At 54.9% G+C, this 16,283-nt stretch overlaps 2 protein-coding genes across 2 annotated transcripts; one reads left to right on the forward strand and one right to left on the reverse strand.

Annotated features, from left to right (window-relative positions):
* Positions 1-698: 698 nt before the first annotated feature.
* Positions 699-14,501, reverse strand: HPS4 (HPS4 biogenesis of lysosomal organelles complex 3 subunit 2). Its single transcript, XM_068208670.1, has 13 exons — positions 14,194-14,501; positions 13,327-13,417; positions 12,507-12,650; positions 11,454-11,561; positions 10,222-10,338; positions 10,019-10,113; positions 8,710-8,782; positions 7,999-8,032; positions 7,331-7,427; positions 5,985-6,873; positions 3,518-3,650; positions 3,126-3,234; positions 699-1,551 (listed from the first exon to the last, which is right to left on the reverse strand). The coding sequence occupies exons 1-13, from the start codon at positions 14,358-14,360 to the stop codon at positions 1,380-1,382; spliced, it is 2,229 nt and encodes a 742-aa protein (XP_068064771.1). The 5' UTR covers positions 14,361-14,501; the 3' UTR covers positions 699-1,379.
* On the forward strand, positions 14,441-16,185 carry SRRD (SRR1 domain containing). Its single transcript, XM_068209235.1, has 6 exons — positions 14,441-14,507; positions 14,624-14,829; positions 14,905-15,003; positions 15,092-15,246; positions 15,476-15,521; positions 15,805-16,185. The coding sequence occupies exons 1-6, from the start codon at positions 14,441-14,443 to the stop codon at positions 16,009-16,011; spliced, it is 780 nt and encodes a 259-aa protein (XP_068065336.1). The 3' UTR covers positions 16,012-16,185.
* Positions 16,186-16,283: the final 98 nt, after the last annotated feature.

Here is a 16,283-nt window from a genome sequence, read left to right on the forward strand (position 1 = left end):
CCAGCAATGTCTGTGGAGCAGCCCTGGGATGACAGAGCAACACTGGGAACCATCTGTGCTGGTGTGGGACCAGGAGCTGTGGCAGTGGTGACCTTCCTGCGCCCAGCTCTGACGCTGGCACGAGCCTGCTCAGCACGTCCCCACGTTTACATCTCTGCTCACCATCTCTTGGTGACACCAATCACACATCTCACCCATCAGGAAGCTTGCAAGCAGCTGCTCTGCAGGACTGATTGAACCAACAGGCTCTGCCTGTTCAACCCCAGCGCTGCAGGAACCACCCTTGGAGGAGCTAAACAGGGACCAGCTCCCACAACCCAGCCCATCACACCAGGAACCACAAACATGACAACAGTGTGACTCTGGCTGCTGACACACAGTGCTGGGATGAGCCTTGGAGACTCCTTTATTTCCACAGTCACACTGAGGGGCGTGTCTGCGCCAGCAGCAGGTTCCAAGCCCTGCCAAACACAGGTATCCATCCCTCAGTCTAAGCAGCCACCACCACAGGCCCCCCTGGCCACCACCGACTGGGGACACTGTCAGAGCAGAAAGGGGACAGCTGCTGAGGGGATACAAAACCTCTTTGGTCCCATCAGCTAAGAGGCAACTTCAGGGTCTGCAGAGTGTGGGCAAATGGAGCAGTAAGAGCAGTGAAGTGAGGTCCTGCAGCAGGAGGGAGGGAGCACGAGGCTGAGGGACACTTGTACCACCATCACCCAGCTCCTGTGAGGCTGCATATCCAGGTGGGCACAAGGAGGGCAGGGCTGGGCTGGACCATCACTGACCAGGGAGGTGTGGAGGGACAGGGACATCTCTCCAGAGTCACCTGTGGTGTAAAATCTCCTAGGAGCACCCAGAGGGGGATTGTGAGCTCTGCAGCTCTTGTTCTGCTGCTCCCATGTGACAACAGGCAGGCATTGCCAACCAAGGTAAGGCACTACGTCATGGCAGGATCATTGCCATGGATTAAGGGACAGAAATAAAGCCAAAGTCTGACCGGGGCAGGCACAGACAGTGGCCGACTGACGTCTCTGAAAGCCAGCAGTGCCCGGGGGCTATGTAACTCAGAGCAAAGTGAGGTATTACCTCAGATCAAGGCACGTGGGGACTCTGCAGAGCACCAAGAGAGTCCCTGTAAAGTCCATGTAAACCAAGAGCCCCAAGATGATGCGTTCTGTCCTCAGTCTTTGGTAAATGCTGTCAGTGACACCTGAACCGGCCCAAAACATGCTGCAGGACAGGGCAAGGAGTGTCCCTTCCTCAAGGCCAGGCAGCCTGGAGACCCCACAGAGGCAGGGCCTCCTGCCTCTGTGGGCATAAACAGCTGAGATTTTCCTTATTGGAGATAAACATTCTGCAGGGCTGAGCACAGCAGCTCACAGCAGGTTCACCCCATGCTTCAGCAGCTTCTGCTTGGCCTTGCTGGGCAGGCTGAAGGCACTGTCATGTGGGTTGGGGACGCCTGAGTTGCGGAGTGGAGCTCCCAGCTGCTGGAAGTAGGTCTCCTGGACAGGGTTTCGGCAGGCATACACGGCTGTGGAGGCATTCCTGGAGGGGCAGGGAAAGGCAGGGGTCAGACTGACAGCTCTGGGCAAGATTCACAGCTGGGCACTAGGCTCCCAAGTTTTGAGAGGGACTTTCAGGTGTCTCAGCATGGGAACATGGAGCTGAACAAGCACCAAACCCCTGAAGGTCACAGGGAATTAGACCCTCCTTCTAAAGGGTCCTGGCATCCTTAAAAGGGAAAGTGAGATATCACAAAATCATTTAGTTTGGGAAAGACCTCCAAGGCCATCGAGTCCAACCTGTGATCAAGTCCAGCTCAGTGCTCTAGACTGGGTGACAAGGTGGGGACTGGTCACAGGTTGGACACAATGGTCTGGGAGGGCTTTTCCAAACTTAATGATTCTGGGATTCCGTGTGTGCAAGATTCCCCTTGCTGCCAGCCCAGCCCAGGACACCACGAGCCTGGAACACTCCTCGTGCCTGACATTCCTCCTCTCCCACTGCTGCTGGCCACGAGCAAATCCCAGCACAGCACCTTGCAGCAGGAACCACGTGCTCACTTACAGGTGTGATGAAGCTCAGACAAGAGTCAGATTCAGTCACCACCAAAGCTGTGATTAAAAACATTAATTAAGACTAAGAATCCCCCCTCCCAGAGTATTCCCGGCAGGAGGGCTGGCAGGGAGCAAAGCCAAGGACCCTGGATTCCTCCTCGAAGGAGGAAAGCAGCAACTGCTATGTTTGCTGACACCCTTCTGTGACAACTCTCCATAAAAGAAAGCAGTTTTAGTCATCTTGTTACTCAGGCTGATTCACACATGGAGTTGCTTTTTTCGGGGTAACAGGGAACATGCCAGCTTAGCCAGTCAGTTTAGGATTGGATTTAAGGAGCCAGCAAAGCTCATGCTAAACAAGGAATTCTCCAGCACTGAAGTGTGTGATTCACATTCCCTTGGCAAGCAGTGCCAGAGCAGTGAAACTGTGTAATTCCCAGGAGCATCTTTTATTTCATCATGTTTTGAACAAACAAGCAGAACCAGGTGGGTGGAATCTGTGCACTCCCAGCTCACTTGAGGAAAGGGGTGTTCACTTCAGCCATGGCCTGGGAAAGGGCTCTGGATGTCAGGAAAAGCTCTGGGTTTTGGGAAGGGCTCTGGCTGTGATAAGACCATCCTGCCTGGTGCATCACAATTGAGTTTGCCATGCACATCACAGTGTGTTTCCAACCCAACAAGCCGTGCAAGAAAACAATATCTAGGTTGCCAATTCTGGGCGCCTTTGGCTCCCTGCCGAGACACAAATTTATTAGGAACAGCTAAATTTAAAACTGTGTCTTTGAACCTTACAGTGCCAGGGACCGGCAATTGTGTGAGTGTTGCATCTTAATCCAAGCCATGGCACCACTCAGCTGTGCCCTCAGTCCACCCTCCTGGTGCCACTGCAGCCTCTCCACATCCAGGAACCCACAAGTCAAAGCAACCTTAGAGAATGAAGCCCGTGACTGGTCCTTGGGTGTGGTAACAACCTGGTCAAAACCCAGCCTGCCTTGGAAAGGGGTTCTGCCCTTCTGTGACCACCCCTGTGCCTGGGACAGGAGGGTTGTGAGCACCCCTTACCTGATGATCACTTCTGAGGCCGTGGGGAGCTGGCTGAAGTCGGAGTGGATGAGTGTGGCTGCCCTCAGGAAGTGCCGCTCCAGGGGCCCGGGGGTGTGGGGCAAGTTGGCTGCACAACAGGAGAGAGGGGGTGTTAAAAACCCACTCTGCAGTGTGCCCCTGTTCACTGAGCAGGAAAAGGCTCTGGAGCTCACCACACACCCTGGACAGCAGCAGAACAGGCTGGGGACACCCTCAATCCCAAGAGACAAAGCTCCCCCAACAGGGCCTTTGATCTGGGCTCTGTGGTGGGAGCTCTGCTGAGAAATGGTGCCTGAGGTGTGAGAAAAGGTTCCCATAAACCCCATTCTCCTCATTGCTCCCTCCTGCAGGCCCAGAAGACGAAGGCTCACCCGTGAGGACGTTCTGGACACAGTCATAGTGCGTGAAGCTGTAGTTTGTCCTGGCTGAGGCCGAGGAGTCCTTGGGCAGGGTCTCCCTCAGGTGAACCTCGAGGCCGTTTAGGGAGGCCAGGCTGCTGTGGTACTGCAGGCAGAGGGAAAGGAAAAGCTCAGAGCCTCACCTGTGCCTCCCCTGGGCTTCAAGGAGGTTCTGGAAGGAGTTCAGGTGACCGGAGAAGGACCGGAGTTCAGGAGAAGGACCGGACCCTTCCTCGCTCTGCTGTCCAGGCTCCCACCTAAAATGGCTGGGAAATTTTGGCATGGAGGGAAGCAGACAAGTCACTGAGTTCCCAAGGCAGCGACGGGGCTCTAAGCCACCTGGTCCAGTGGGAGCTGTCCCTGCCCAAGGCAGGGCTTGGAACAGGATGGGCTTTAAGATCCTTCCCAACCCAAACCAGTCTGGGGTTCTATGACTCAGAAAAGGACCCTCCAACCTGAAAATCAGCCATTAAGCCACCTGATGCTACTAATTACAGGAAAATGCAAGGCTCCATTAATTTACCATCAACCATTACTCTCCAGGGCTCATTTCACATGATTTACAGCCCCAGCAAGGAACATTCCTTTGCTTACACCAGGCAGTACAAACACACACAACAAAGCACTGAATGAATGCCAAGCTGCTATTCTGAATGGATTTTCAGTAGCCCACAGGCCCTGAGGCTCCCTGGGCACAGGCAGGGCACAGGCAGGGGTCCTCCACCACTCCTGGGAAGATTAACTCCATAATCCTCATCCTGCCAATGCGCTTTCCCCTACTGGGGAGAGGATCAAGCCTTTGTTCAGCAGGACGGCAGTGCCTGGCCTATCCTTGACCCCTGTCACGGCACAGATTTTCCTTTCTGTGCAGTGAAACGGAGGGATAAGACCTAAAGAGCAGCAGGAGGCAAGGCCAAGAGCCTCCCATTCCACAGGGAAAGTCTGGGATGGAACCCACCCTCCCAGAGGTTCACAGCTGAACAAGTAGCATATTTTACCCTTCTTTGGTGTCATTTGGGGGCCTCAAAGCATTCAAAAAACCATTAATTTTAAGTAATCTTTGACATCTCTGAGAGCTGAGGGTCATTTTTACCTACAGATAAACAAAAGGGACAGACAAGCCGAGGCTGTGCCTCAAATCCACCAGCAGCAGAGCTCAGTTGCACCTCCTCAGACATTGCTCCTCCTCCTGGGACAGTGGGACATGCAGGGCACTTCTCCTAAGGGATAACACACCTGCACCCACGGGAGGGTGCAGCAGAAGAGCCCAGTCACAGCTGAATTCCAAGCTGTGTGGACAGTGCAGATTTGGTGAGATCCAAAACAAGGGTACATCAGATGGAAGCAGGATGTTTGGGAAAAGAGGAACCTGAATGGAATGAGAGCGTGTCAGCGCCAGGGCAAGACATCAAGGAAGATGGACTGCGCAGTCCCTGTGCAATAGGGATTCCGCTCTCCAGCGTGACAATTCCCACCTGCCTGTGTCCCCCCCTGCTGTTCCAGACGAGCAGAAAGGGGACAAAGTGCCATGTCTGGTGCAAAGGGCCCGGCTGCACCTCTGGGCTCAGCTGATTTGGCAGCAATCCCAAGCCAGGCACATCAGCCCTGCTGTGCAGAGCAGACATTCCCCAGCTCCCGGGGCCCCAGGTGTCCCACAGCTCCGAGGGGAAGGAGCAACCTCGAGGCTCTGCATTAGTCTGAGCTTCCCTCCACCTTCCAGTCTGGCTGGGTAAGGAAATTAGGTTGTTCCTATGGCAACTGGCATATCAAACAGGGCTCTGCAGCTTTGACTCAGCTCCTGGTAGGGAGGCAGAGGCCAGGCAGCAGCTCTGCAGCTGATGCTTCCCAGGAAACACGGGGGCCAGCACATCCTGCCCCTGCAGCCCCATAAGCTCTGCTCACAGGGGAGTCTGGGCACCCAAATCCCACCACAGGGAGATTTGGGATTGCTCTGGTGTTACCCGGGTGCAACGCCCACATGGCATCCCTCTCCCCAGCCCCAGGGAGCAGCCTGGAGGCTCCCGCAGCCAAGGGAACCTCTCTGGGACCTGTCTGCGGTGCTCCCCGAGGGAGAGGCGGTGCCGTGCAGGCTGGGGCTTCAACACAACCAACCTCGCTTCCCAGAAAGCACCGAACTGACAGGGATCCCCAGCGAATCCCAGCTCCAGCGCGGGCCCCTGGCAGCCCGCGGGTGTCTGTCACACCCCCACGCTCTGCTCCGGTGCCGGCAGTGCCAGACAACAGCAGCACCGGGAGCTGCCTGTGAGACGCGGCTGTCCCCGCTCCGCTCGCGCTCCCACGCAGCCAAGGCTGCCGAGCCCGGCACAGCTCGGAGCAGGTGCTGGAGGCACGGGGAGCACGACTCAACGCTCCCTCCGTAGCTGTGAGCCCCGTGCCCCCTGCCAGTGCAGCTGCAGTGGGGCAGAGCTTTCCCACTCACCACGTCCTCCACGGCGCTGCGGTCCCGGCGCAGCTGCTCCTCAGCCAGCAGCGACAGCACCAAGCCCTGGATGCAGTGAACATAGAGGCTCAGCTGGGCTGGCTCACCCCCTCTGCCACCCAGCCCATCCCAGCTGCCTTCCCTGCTGCTGGGACATGGCCTGTCCCCTGCAGGGGCACTGGGCAGAGCCTCCTGAAGCCCTGGGACCAGTGGCTGCCTCCCGCTCCGGAGCTGTGCGTGTCCAGCAGGGCCCGGACAATCCAAGCCCCACACGTGGTCACCAGCTGTGCTGTCACTTCCCCCAGACACATGGTCCTGGCTCACAGACCATGGCTTGTCCTGCTCACTGGATTTTCTTCTGCTCAGCTCCCGGGCAGGAGAGGGAACAGCTGGACTGTGGCTGACTGAAAGGGAATTTGGGGAAGCACAGTGACCAACATCAGAATCTGCAGGGGATTCCCCCTTGTCCTGGCTCTCCTGCTCCCAGGAGTAAGGATTGGGAAAGGAAAAGCCTTCCAGGTATGGACCTGTAGTCCAAGTACATTCAGTCTGGAGTGCGGAAAGGCTTGGGAGCTGCTCTGTGTCGCTCTCTGAGGGGAAGGATGTTTTCCTGCTGAGTTCTGAGCTTTCACTGCCTGCTTCGCTCAGGTTTGCAGCTGGAGAATTCCTTGTGCCGGCTCCCATTCCAGAAAAGTCCATCAGAGGACTTGCAGGGCTGCCTAACTGCACAGCGTCTCCTGGGGCAGGCGCGCCCGAAGGGTCCTCATGGGACTTCTGCACAGAGATTCCATCCAAGGCTTGGCTTTCATGAGCTCCTGTTGATTCTGGAACTGCCTGGGAGCAGAGAGCACTCACCTCTCCTCTGGGGCCTGCTGGGGACACGGGTGACCTAGTGGGAGATGACAAATGGATGAAACACTGAGCAGGATCTGCACGGAGCTATCCCATAGTTGATAACCCCACTGGCTCCTGGCACTGATCAATGGCTGGTCCATCCCCTGCTACAAAGAGACCTGGGAAAAGGATGGGCTGAGCTCTAACACAGGTGAGAAGCCTGGGAGTCTTACACTGCAGGCTCCCAGGAATGTCCCTCCCTTGTCCAAAAAGCAGTGCTGTGAGCTGAGGGACAAGAGATCTCAGCTGGTCTGGGGAAGCAGCTCTGCTCCAGGCAGCTCAGAGCAGGGATATGGACACGGGAATTCTGCCCAGCCTGAGGGGCCTCCGGCAGTTCCAAAGGCAGTGACAGAGTTAGCTCCAGGGAAAACAGTGACAATGGCAATAGGGACACAGTGCCTCATGTGAGCTCCTGCTGCAAATCCTGGCTCTGGGTCAGGCTGGTTTCCTACCTGGCCATCCACTCCACTGGGAAGTGCCGGAGCGCAGAGACCTCCTCTCCTGTGAGGAACACCGGGAGGATTCGGACGCCTGGCGGCAGCAGAGGCTCTGCAAGAGCAGGGGAGGGGTGAGGATTCAACAAACATGTCCCAGCTTAAAACCAGAAACAAAACCTCATCAACCCAAAGGCTTCTGCAGGAGCTGCAGGCCTGCCATGATCCTGCATCCCAGCTGAGCTGGGCAGCCTGTTCCCACCCTCCCAGCATTTTCCCATCCTGCTCATCCCCTTCATGCCTGACACAGTTAAATTTCCCCTCAGTGTTTCCATCCTGGCAGATCATCTCCACACTGATGCTGAGAGGGGATGGCTGGAGGTTTGGGCTGCAAGCACCAGCCATCTGTTGTCAGGGCCTGGCAGTGGCCAAGTGGCCACATGGGGAACTGGAATTAAGGCAGGCATGGTTGGGGATCTGCAGAACTGGAATAAAACCCAAAAGAGCAAACCCAGCAGAAGTAGCTGGTTCTGATCACACAGCACAGGCTGGCTGGTGGCAGCAACACCCTCTAGGACATTTTGGAGATATTCCAGCACCCAGCACAGCTTGGATGTGAATCCCAGAGAACCAGATCGTGCTCCCATGCAGGGAAGGCAGCCCATAGGATGCAGCTGGATGCTCACCAGGCTCTTGCAGCTTCTCAGCTCCAGGCTCACTCTGCAACAAAAGCCAAAAATCAGCTCTGTGCATGGATCAGGGACACCAGGACACCTTTGTCACCCTCCCAGTCCTCCAACGCCACAGCAGACCCCACACCACGCCCCCAGCAAACGCTGGGACTGTTTGGTGCTGAGAAGGGTTGTGATCCTTAGGGAGCTTTCAAAGCCAAGGGGAGCTTCCCAAGAACCAAAATACACCTAAAAATCAGGACAGAGCCCAGATTTATCACCACCACCTCCTCAGGGCACAGAAACTCCTTTCATTCAAGCAGAAGAACAGCAAAGGCTGCCTTCATATCTGCATACTTTTTTATAGAATATCTTGATCACATAAATACTCACTTTTGACAAGTTTTAAAGCAAATGAAAACTGCTATTTGTCAGACACACATTTGGTGGATTTCCCAGTAAATACCAAAACTTGTGTAAAAAGCAAGTCAAAACACCACATAAATGAGAACTCATGAATTCAGTAAGTTAAAGACTGAAAAAAAATAGCTAATACCTAGTGCAGAAGTCTTGGAACCTTTTAAAATCATAACTAATAAAAGCTTTAAGCATCATCACCAATCTTTGTCCTTCCCCATGGTGGCACATGCCAGATCTGTGTGACAAGAGCTCCCACACCACATCCTTACAGGAATCTGCTTGCAGGGAACGTTTTCAGTACCATACCTGGCCTGGGGACTCGCTGCCCTGCAGGAGGACTTTGGCAGTGAGTGGAGGTGGCAGCTGGGTGCTCACAATCCTGAAAGGACAAAGCAAAGTCAGAGAAACACAGAATGGTTTGGCTTGAGAGGGAACTTAGAGATCATCAGATCAGACAACTCTGATGACATTTGGTGACAAAATCTCTCTACCAGACAGACCAGAGACACAAGGTGACACACCCTGGTGCAGGACAAGGCTCCCAAGTCCCTCCTCAAGCAAAATATCCAGGTCCTTTCACTCTCAGGTGCTGCAGTGACTCACTCCAGTGTCCTGCCTGCAGCTATGAGGTCACTCTCTGGCAGATGCTCTACCTGTGGCACATTTCCAGTGCTTGTAAAAGGTGTCACTGGAGCAATTCATGCCAAAGAAAAATGGCACTTGAGCGCTGCTGCCAAGGAATTCTCGGAATTCCCCACCTCCTGTCTTTCAAGGCCACCTTGGAGGCTTTCCTTGAAGTCATTCAGTCATCTTTGATTGAAGGAAGCTGGAATTTCTCATGGGGAATCCTGGCTCATCCCCCTGTTCACACCCTGTCAGTACAGACAGTGGTCCTGGCCAGCAGGTGAGACAAACCCAGGGACACACGGACACACCTGCACTGAACTGCACACCTGCAGAGAGAACACTGCACAACATCCACTCATCTCCCTTTTACTCTGTGACTTCCCCTTAAAAAGCCTCAGAAATTCAGTCCTCACATCCTGCTGAGTATCAAAACCAGCAGATTTCTTCTAAAACCCAAGTCTTGAACTCCTTCATGGTGATGAGCACAGGTAACCTTGGAGAGACTGTTCACAAGGGCCTGGAGTGACAGGACAGGGGGCAATGAATTCAAACTGCCACAGGGAAGGGTTAGATGGGATATTGGGAAGGAATTCTTCCCTGTAAGGGTGGTGAGGCCTTGGCACAGGTTGCCCAGAGAAGTTGTGGCTGCCCTTGGATCTCTGCAAGTGCCCAAGGCCAGGATGGATGAAATTTGGACCAACCTGGGTTAGTGGAAGGTGTCCCTGCCCATGGCAGGGGGTGGAGCAGGATGGGACTTAAGATCCCTTCCAATCCAAGCCATTCCATGATCCCATGATTCCATGAACCACTCAGTCTCAGCAACCCACAGACAGCCAGGGACTGCCTGCCTGACTGAAGCTCTGATGGGCTTGCCAACAACCAAGAGCAGCCCTCAAGCCCTTGCTCTGCTCCCTGGATGCACTCCAGGATCCAAGCCCTGGAAAGGGGTGGATTTAACCCTCCAGGGAACAAACACCAGGTTACTTACAAGCCTTTGTAGAGGATGCAGCCTGCCAGGACATGGGGAGAGCGCTGGCACGTCTGCAGGATGAGAGCTGCCTTCAGCAAAAGCAGGGGATCCACCTGGGCACGGAGAACCAGGGCAGTGAGGCCACAGAATCCTGGGAAAGCTCCAAGCAGCAAATAAACAAACACAGTGGCACTGGGGCACTGCAGAGGACAGGCTCTTACCTTGGTTTTGTCCAGATGCCAGAGAGAATTGAAAATCCGGTGGAGGTCGCTGGTGTTTTTTTGGATGTGCTCAATGTACCTGTCCCATTCCCTGCTCAGCTCCTCCTGGGAAAACACCTGTGGGTGACAAAACCCCCCACAAACACTGTCACTGCAAAGTGTCCACACAATCCACGTGGTACAGGGCCTGCCAGGATAAGGTCAAGAAAAGGTGGGAGGCAATATTGAGGGGAAACTTTTTAGGGTGGACATCTGGGAAAGGTTCAGCAGAGCCCCACAGGACCTCGGAGCAATGGTGGGGATGACCTGCCCACTTTTCCAGGTCCCACTTCTTGGATATGTGACCCTTGGCAGGAGGAAGGCAACACAAGGAACACTGCAGAGCTGGGACACCATGGGAAGTGTTTAAATCTCCCCAAAAGTCACGGGGTCCCCAGTCCCTCATTACCAGGTCCTCATTATCATGTCTCAGTCTCTTGTTACCGTGTCCCCATGTCCTCAGTCCCTCATTATCATGTCCCAATCTCTTGTTACCATGTCCCCATGTCCTCAGTTTCTTGTTACCGTGTGCCAGTCTCTCATTGCCGTGTCCCCATGTCCCTAGTCCCTTGTCACCATGTCCCCATGTCCTCAGTCCCTCATTATCATGTCCCAGTCTCTTGCTACCACATCCCCAGTTCCTCGCTACAATGTCCCAGTCTCTTGTTACTGTGTCCCTATGTCCCCAGTCACCATGTCCCAGTCCCTTGTTACCTTATCCCCACATCCCCAGTCCCTCATTACCGTGTCCCAGTCCCTCGTTACTGTGTCCCAGCCCCTCCTTACCATGTCCCCACCTCCCCAGTCCTTCCTTACCATGTCCCAGTCGTCGTTACCATGTCCCAGTCCCTCCTTACCATGTCCCCACCTCCCCAGTCCCTCGTTACCATGTCCCAGTCCATCATTACCATGTCCCCACCTCCCCAGTCCCTCGTTACCATGTCCCAGTCCATCATTACCATGTCCCCACCTCCCCAGTCCCTCGTTACCATGTCCCAGTCCCTCCTTACCATGTCCCCACCTCCCCAGTCCCTCGTTACCATGTCCCAGTCCATCATTACCATGTCCCCACCTCCCCAGTCCCTCGTTACCATGTCCCAGTCCCTCCTTACCATGTCCCCACCTCCCCAGTCCCTCGTTACCATGTCCCAGTCCATCATTACCATGTCCCCACCTCCCCAGTCCCTCGTTACCGTGTATGCACCACGCACGGGGCCGCGGTAGAAGGTGAAGAGGCCGATGAGCTGCTCCAGGAGCCGCCGGCAGCTCACGTCAGGCAGCTCCACGGCACAGCCCAGAACCTGCAGCAGACACAGCAAGGGATGGAGAACGTTGCCTGACAGAACTCGGGCACGACAAGTGAGAACAACTCTCATCGCTTTCACACAAGGACAGGCAACTCTGTGCAGGCAATCACCCCTCGGAATCACAGTCACAGGAAAAGGAGATGCAAACATACCCACACAAGAGCCCTGGCACAGACAGGATAAATAAATATCAGAAATGCAGCGCTTCAGACACACTCCCTTCCCACGTTAGATGACCTAACTTGGTACTTTAATAGCTAAGTACTTCAAAATATTCAAATTAACTCATTATTTATGTTATGATGATGCTCCATCTAGTTTGTGAATTACTGAAAGAGAAGCAGCAGTGCCAATTAAATGGGGCTGACTGGCCTCGGCCCAGTTCCCAGGGGATGGTTTGGGGCACTTTTGTCACAACTGTCACATTATGCTCTTTATATTCTAAATATCTGTGGACATTGACGAAGATCTGGGGATGCTGAGGGCTAGAAGGAAAGAACGATCAGACGGTCCAACAGTGACTGTGTCCTTACAAACTGCAGCACATGGAATCCTGCTATACCCCATTCCTGGAAATGTCCAAGGCCAGGTTGGACTGGGACAGTGGAAGGTGTCCCTGCCCATGGCAGGGGGTGGAACTGGATGAGATTTAAGGTCCCTTCCAACCCAAACCAGTCTGGGATTTTGGGATTCTGTTTCCAGCCAGGAACATCTTAAGAAATCCCTTTGGGTGTGGGCACAGAAATGAGATACTTGAATTTTTTCTGCAGGAAACTGAAGCGACTGCCAGGCCTCAGAAAACAGGATTTAAGTTACGAAGGAAATGAAAATTGTGCATTGCAAGCCCACATCCTGAAAAATAAACCCTCTTTGTCTGATCCCATCCTTCAGCCCCTGGCTGTTTTCACTCTGTGACTGCTCTGGAGCTCCTGAACTCACCCACAGAAAGTCTCCATCCACCACCACGGCAAACTTGAGCTTCCTGAGGCGGACGAGGCTGGGAGGAGCCCCAGAGATCTCGGTGAGGCAGCGAACAACCCCGGCCATCTGCCCACACAGCAGCTCCTGCTGCTCTGGGATGGTCTGCCAGGGAGCAAAGGCTTTAACTTCCCATTAAAAGAACTCAGAAAAAAAAAAATCACTGCTGTTTTCAGGTATAAATAAAAAGTAATTATCATTTCAACTCAATTTGCAGAAAGAAAGGGTTGTCAGGCGTTGGTACAGTTTACTCAGGGTAGTGGTGGAGTCACCATCCCTGCAAGTGTTCACAAAATGTGTGGGTGTGGCACCTGGGGACATGGTTTAGTGGTGAAGAGGGTGCTGGGTTCATGCCAGAATTCGATTTTAAAGGTCTATCCCAAGCTTAACAACTCTGAGATTCTATAAATCAAAGGCAGTAGAACAGGCAAATTTCCGGGAGAAAAATAATTTGATTGCTTTTTCCAAGCAGCACAATGAGCTGGGGCTTATGGAGAGGAACTTTCATCCTTCGTGTGTGTTTATTCACATCACCAGGACAGAGCTGGGCTGTGCTGGCCCATTCCTCAGGGAGGGAGCAGAGTTTAACCCCACTGCTGTGCCCTGAGAGCCCAGCACTGCTCCACCTGGAGCTAATTGATAACTGGGAGGTCTTAAAAATTTTCTTAAAACTTTTGTGACTACTGAGTAAGGATTAACCCAAACCACCTGGAAGCCTGACCTCTCCTGATCCAGAACCATCAGCACCCCTTTACAGGTACTGAAATAAAGCAGACATTACCTGGGGAGGGTAAAAATAACAGATGCCAGCACTTGTAGGATCCCCTTCCTCCTTCACTTTTGAGCCATCATAAAGGAAAAAATAATTCCACCTAAAAAACATTGGCAGAAATTATTGTGTATTTGAAAACTGTTACCCTTCTCCCTCACCTTTCAATTTCTTCAGAAGAGCAACAAAAAGTTATTGCAAATGGAGAGACATGATTCTTTGCACAATCACACAGAGTTTACACCCAAAAGCAGCACAAAAAGGTCCCTCACGACTAAATTTGACCACTTCTGTGAGCTTAAAATAGGTTCTATAACTCCAACTCTCAGACACGTGGAAGGAGAACTGGAAAGAAAGTGGATTTGCGAGATATTGCAAAAATTGTTATAATTATCGAGAATTATTATCCATGTGCATCCCAAGCAGCTCCCGGGTGTTGCCTGCACCCAAGAGCTCCCAAGAAGCAGGAGACAGGAGGGTCCCTCTGAAGATGTGGTATCATTCTGCTCATCATTTCTTCAGTGCACGCATTCAGTAACACTTTCCATCCTGTCCTGTCAGTCACAAGCTCGGAAAGAACTTCGTGCGGGAGTTTTTCCGTAGGAACAGCCCGGGTCAGGAGCAAAGGCTGCCTCAAAGGCGGCACAGAGGAAGCCGCGCTGCTGCCGGGCCGGGAGCGGGAGGCTGGATCCGCTCCCGGACCGCCCCTCCAGGGCCCTGGAGTGACCCACGGCCGGGGACCGAGCTGCTGAGCCCCGGGAGCTGGCAGACCTCACCCGCGACCGGGGACAGCAATCAGCGAAGGGCCGAAGGTGCTTCTCGGGGCACCGGCACGGGCGGGCGGGAGGCGGCGAGCGGGGACCGGGGGAAGGGGCTCACCATGGCGCGGGGCCGGGCGCGGCGGGGCGGGACATGGCTGCGGGAGGCTCCGGCCGGCTGGGGATGCTCCGCGCGGTTCCGGGATGCTCCGGGATCCCCTCGCTCGCTCCCGCCGCCGGTTCCGGGCGCGCCCCCGGTCCCGTGACCGCGCACGTGACCGCGCGCATGGCGGCGGTGGCGGGAGGGTGGCGAGCGGGGCGCGCCCGGCGGCGGCGGCGGCGGCGGCGGGGCGAGGAGGAGGAGGATGATGAGGAGGAAGAAGGGGAAGGCGGCCCCGGAATCGAAGTGGTGCTGCGGCGGCTGCGAGAGGCGCGGTGAGTGCCCGGCCCCGGTCCGTGTGTCCGCTCCCCGCCGGGCCCCGCTAACGCCGCGCTCTCCCCGCAGGGACGATCTGCTGAGCTCCGGCTTCTGGGCGGCGAGCGCCGGTGAGTGCGGGCGGCGGGGGCTGCGGGGACGGCGGGGACAGCGAGCCCCGGCGCCGCCGCGCTGACCCCGCCGCCCGCAGGAGCCGTGCGGGCCCCGCTGGGCGCGGAGCCGCCCGCCCGCTGCGTGTGCTACGGGCTGGGCCGGTTCGGGCGCTGCCCCGCCGCGCGGTACCAGCTCGCCTTCCTGCTGCTGCTGCTGGACGAGCTGCGGGTGAGCACCGGCACCGGGGGGAGCAGCGGGGTCAGCGCCGGGCCGCTCCCCGCTCACGCCGCCCTGTCCCCGCAGGTGCCGCCCGCCCGCTGCGCACTGTTCGACCCGGCCTTCTCGGCGCGGGAGGCGGCGGCGCTGCGAGCGCTGGGGCTGTGCCTGCTCCCGGAGAATGAGGTGAGGACACCCTCGGGTCAGAGCGCGGGGATCCGCGGACGCCCGCGGACGGAGCTCGGCCGTGATGGGCTCGGCCGTTCCCGGGCAGGAAGGGAAACACGGCGTCCAGGGCGCGGCCACGCTGTTCTACATGGTGCACTGCGGGAAGGCCCTGTACAACAACCTGCTGTGGAGCAACTGGAGCCCAGCGGCGCTCTCCAAGCTGGTCATCATCGGGAACAGCTTCCGAGGAATCGAGGAGAGGTCTGGGCACAGCCTGGACAGGCTCTAGTGCCTCACACCCTGCTTTCCTCTTCTCTGTCCCCCTACTTTAATTTTATTGCTTCCGACAGCAATGTCCCTGGTTTGCACATTTTCGTTGCCATGAAGTTTTCAGTCGTGAGCCCTCTCCCCCCTCCTCTGTCCCACCCGCATGCAGAAAACTTGTCTAAAGGAATGTTGTGTCTAACATGGACATCTTCTGTTACTGCAGGTTGCTGTCCAGAATCTTGGAGAGAGATTATTCTTACATAGCAAAGGTATGAAGCAACAGTTTAACATTATTATTTCATGTTGACAACACACCTTTTAATGAGAAAGGAAATTAATTGCCACTGGAAAGAAGAGGGGAGTTACTTTAAAAACCTTTTTCATAGACACTATAATATAAAATCTAATCACTTTAGGACAGTTGAACATCTGCAGAACATCCTGCACACATGGGCTGAGGGTAATGTGACACCATTCTCACTGGCTCAGCTTTGCAGGAAGGGGCTTCTGCATTGTCTGTAACTTTTTTCGATTTTCCTGAATGAACTTTAGGTCTTGAAAGGAGTGGAGGAAGTGGCACTCCCCTGTCACCCCCGCTACCTGGACACCTTCAATGACACCTCCGTGCACTGGTTTCCCTTGGATAAACTGCAGGAGCTCTCCCCTGAGGTCTGGGACTTCGTGGAGGAGCCGATGTACCAAGATTGTGAGGACCTGGAGATCATCAGGAAGGGGGAGGAAGCTACTGCCAAGTCCTGACCATCCCTGTGGTGGCAGGGCTGGGATCCACATCTCTTCCCATGGAAGCTTCTGTGCAGCTGAGATGGAGCTCAAGGAGCAACTGTGGCATCAGGCTCTGTCCGAAGTGGCAGCACCTGAATGCTGAGGTGATGGGACATTTTTGTATTTTATTTAATAAAAAAGTAAAGCTGAGCTTTGACTTATACTCACTGAGCTCCAGCAAACTAATTCCACCAAAACCTGCCTTGAGAGCCTTTCACACTGCAGTGACTGCTCTTTGATTCCTTCCT

The sequence above is a fragment of the Anomalospiza imberbis genome, chromosome 18, assembly GCF_031753505.1.
Source record: "Anomalospiza imberbis isolate Cuckoo-Finch-1a 21T00152 chromosome 18, ASM3175350v1, whole genome shotgun sequence".
In the NCBI taxonomy this organism is placed as follows: domain Eukaryota; kingdom Metazoa; phylum Chordata; class Aves; order Passeriformes; family Viduidae; genus Anomalospiza; species Anomalospiza imberbis.

Coding starts and splice junctions, on each gene's coding strand:
- HPS4 (XM_068208670.1), bottom strand. CDS start 14,360: ATGCGCGCGGTCACGTGCGCGGTCACGGGACCGGGGGCGCGCCCGGAA. Junction 8,783..10,018: donor TGCATCCTCTACAAAGGCTT/GTAAGTAACCTG, acceptor TTGTCCTTTCAG/GATTGTGAGCACCCAGCTGC. Junction 8,033..8,709: donor GCAGCGAGTCCCCAGGCCAG/GTATGGTACTGA, acceptor CTTTTGTTGCAG/AGTGAGCCTGGAGCTGAGAA.
- SRRD (XM_068209235.1), top strand. CDS start 14,441: ATGAGGAGGAAGAAGGGGAAGGCGGCCCCGGAATCGAAGTGGTGCTGC. Junction 14,830..14,904: donor TGCTGCTGGACGAGCTGCGG/GTGAGCACCGGC, acceptor CTGTCCCCGCAG/GTGCCGCCCGCCCGCTGCGC. Junction 15,522..15,804: donor ATTATTCTTACATAGCAAAG/GTATGAAGCAAC, acceptor AATGAACTTTAG/GTCTTGAAAGGAGTGGAGGA.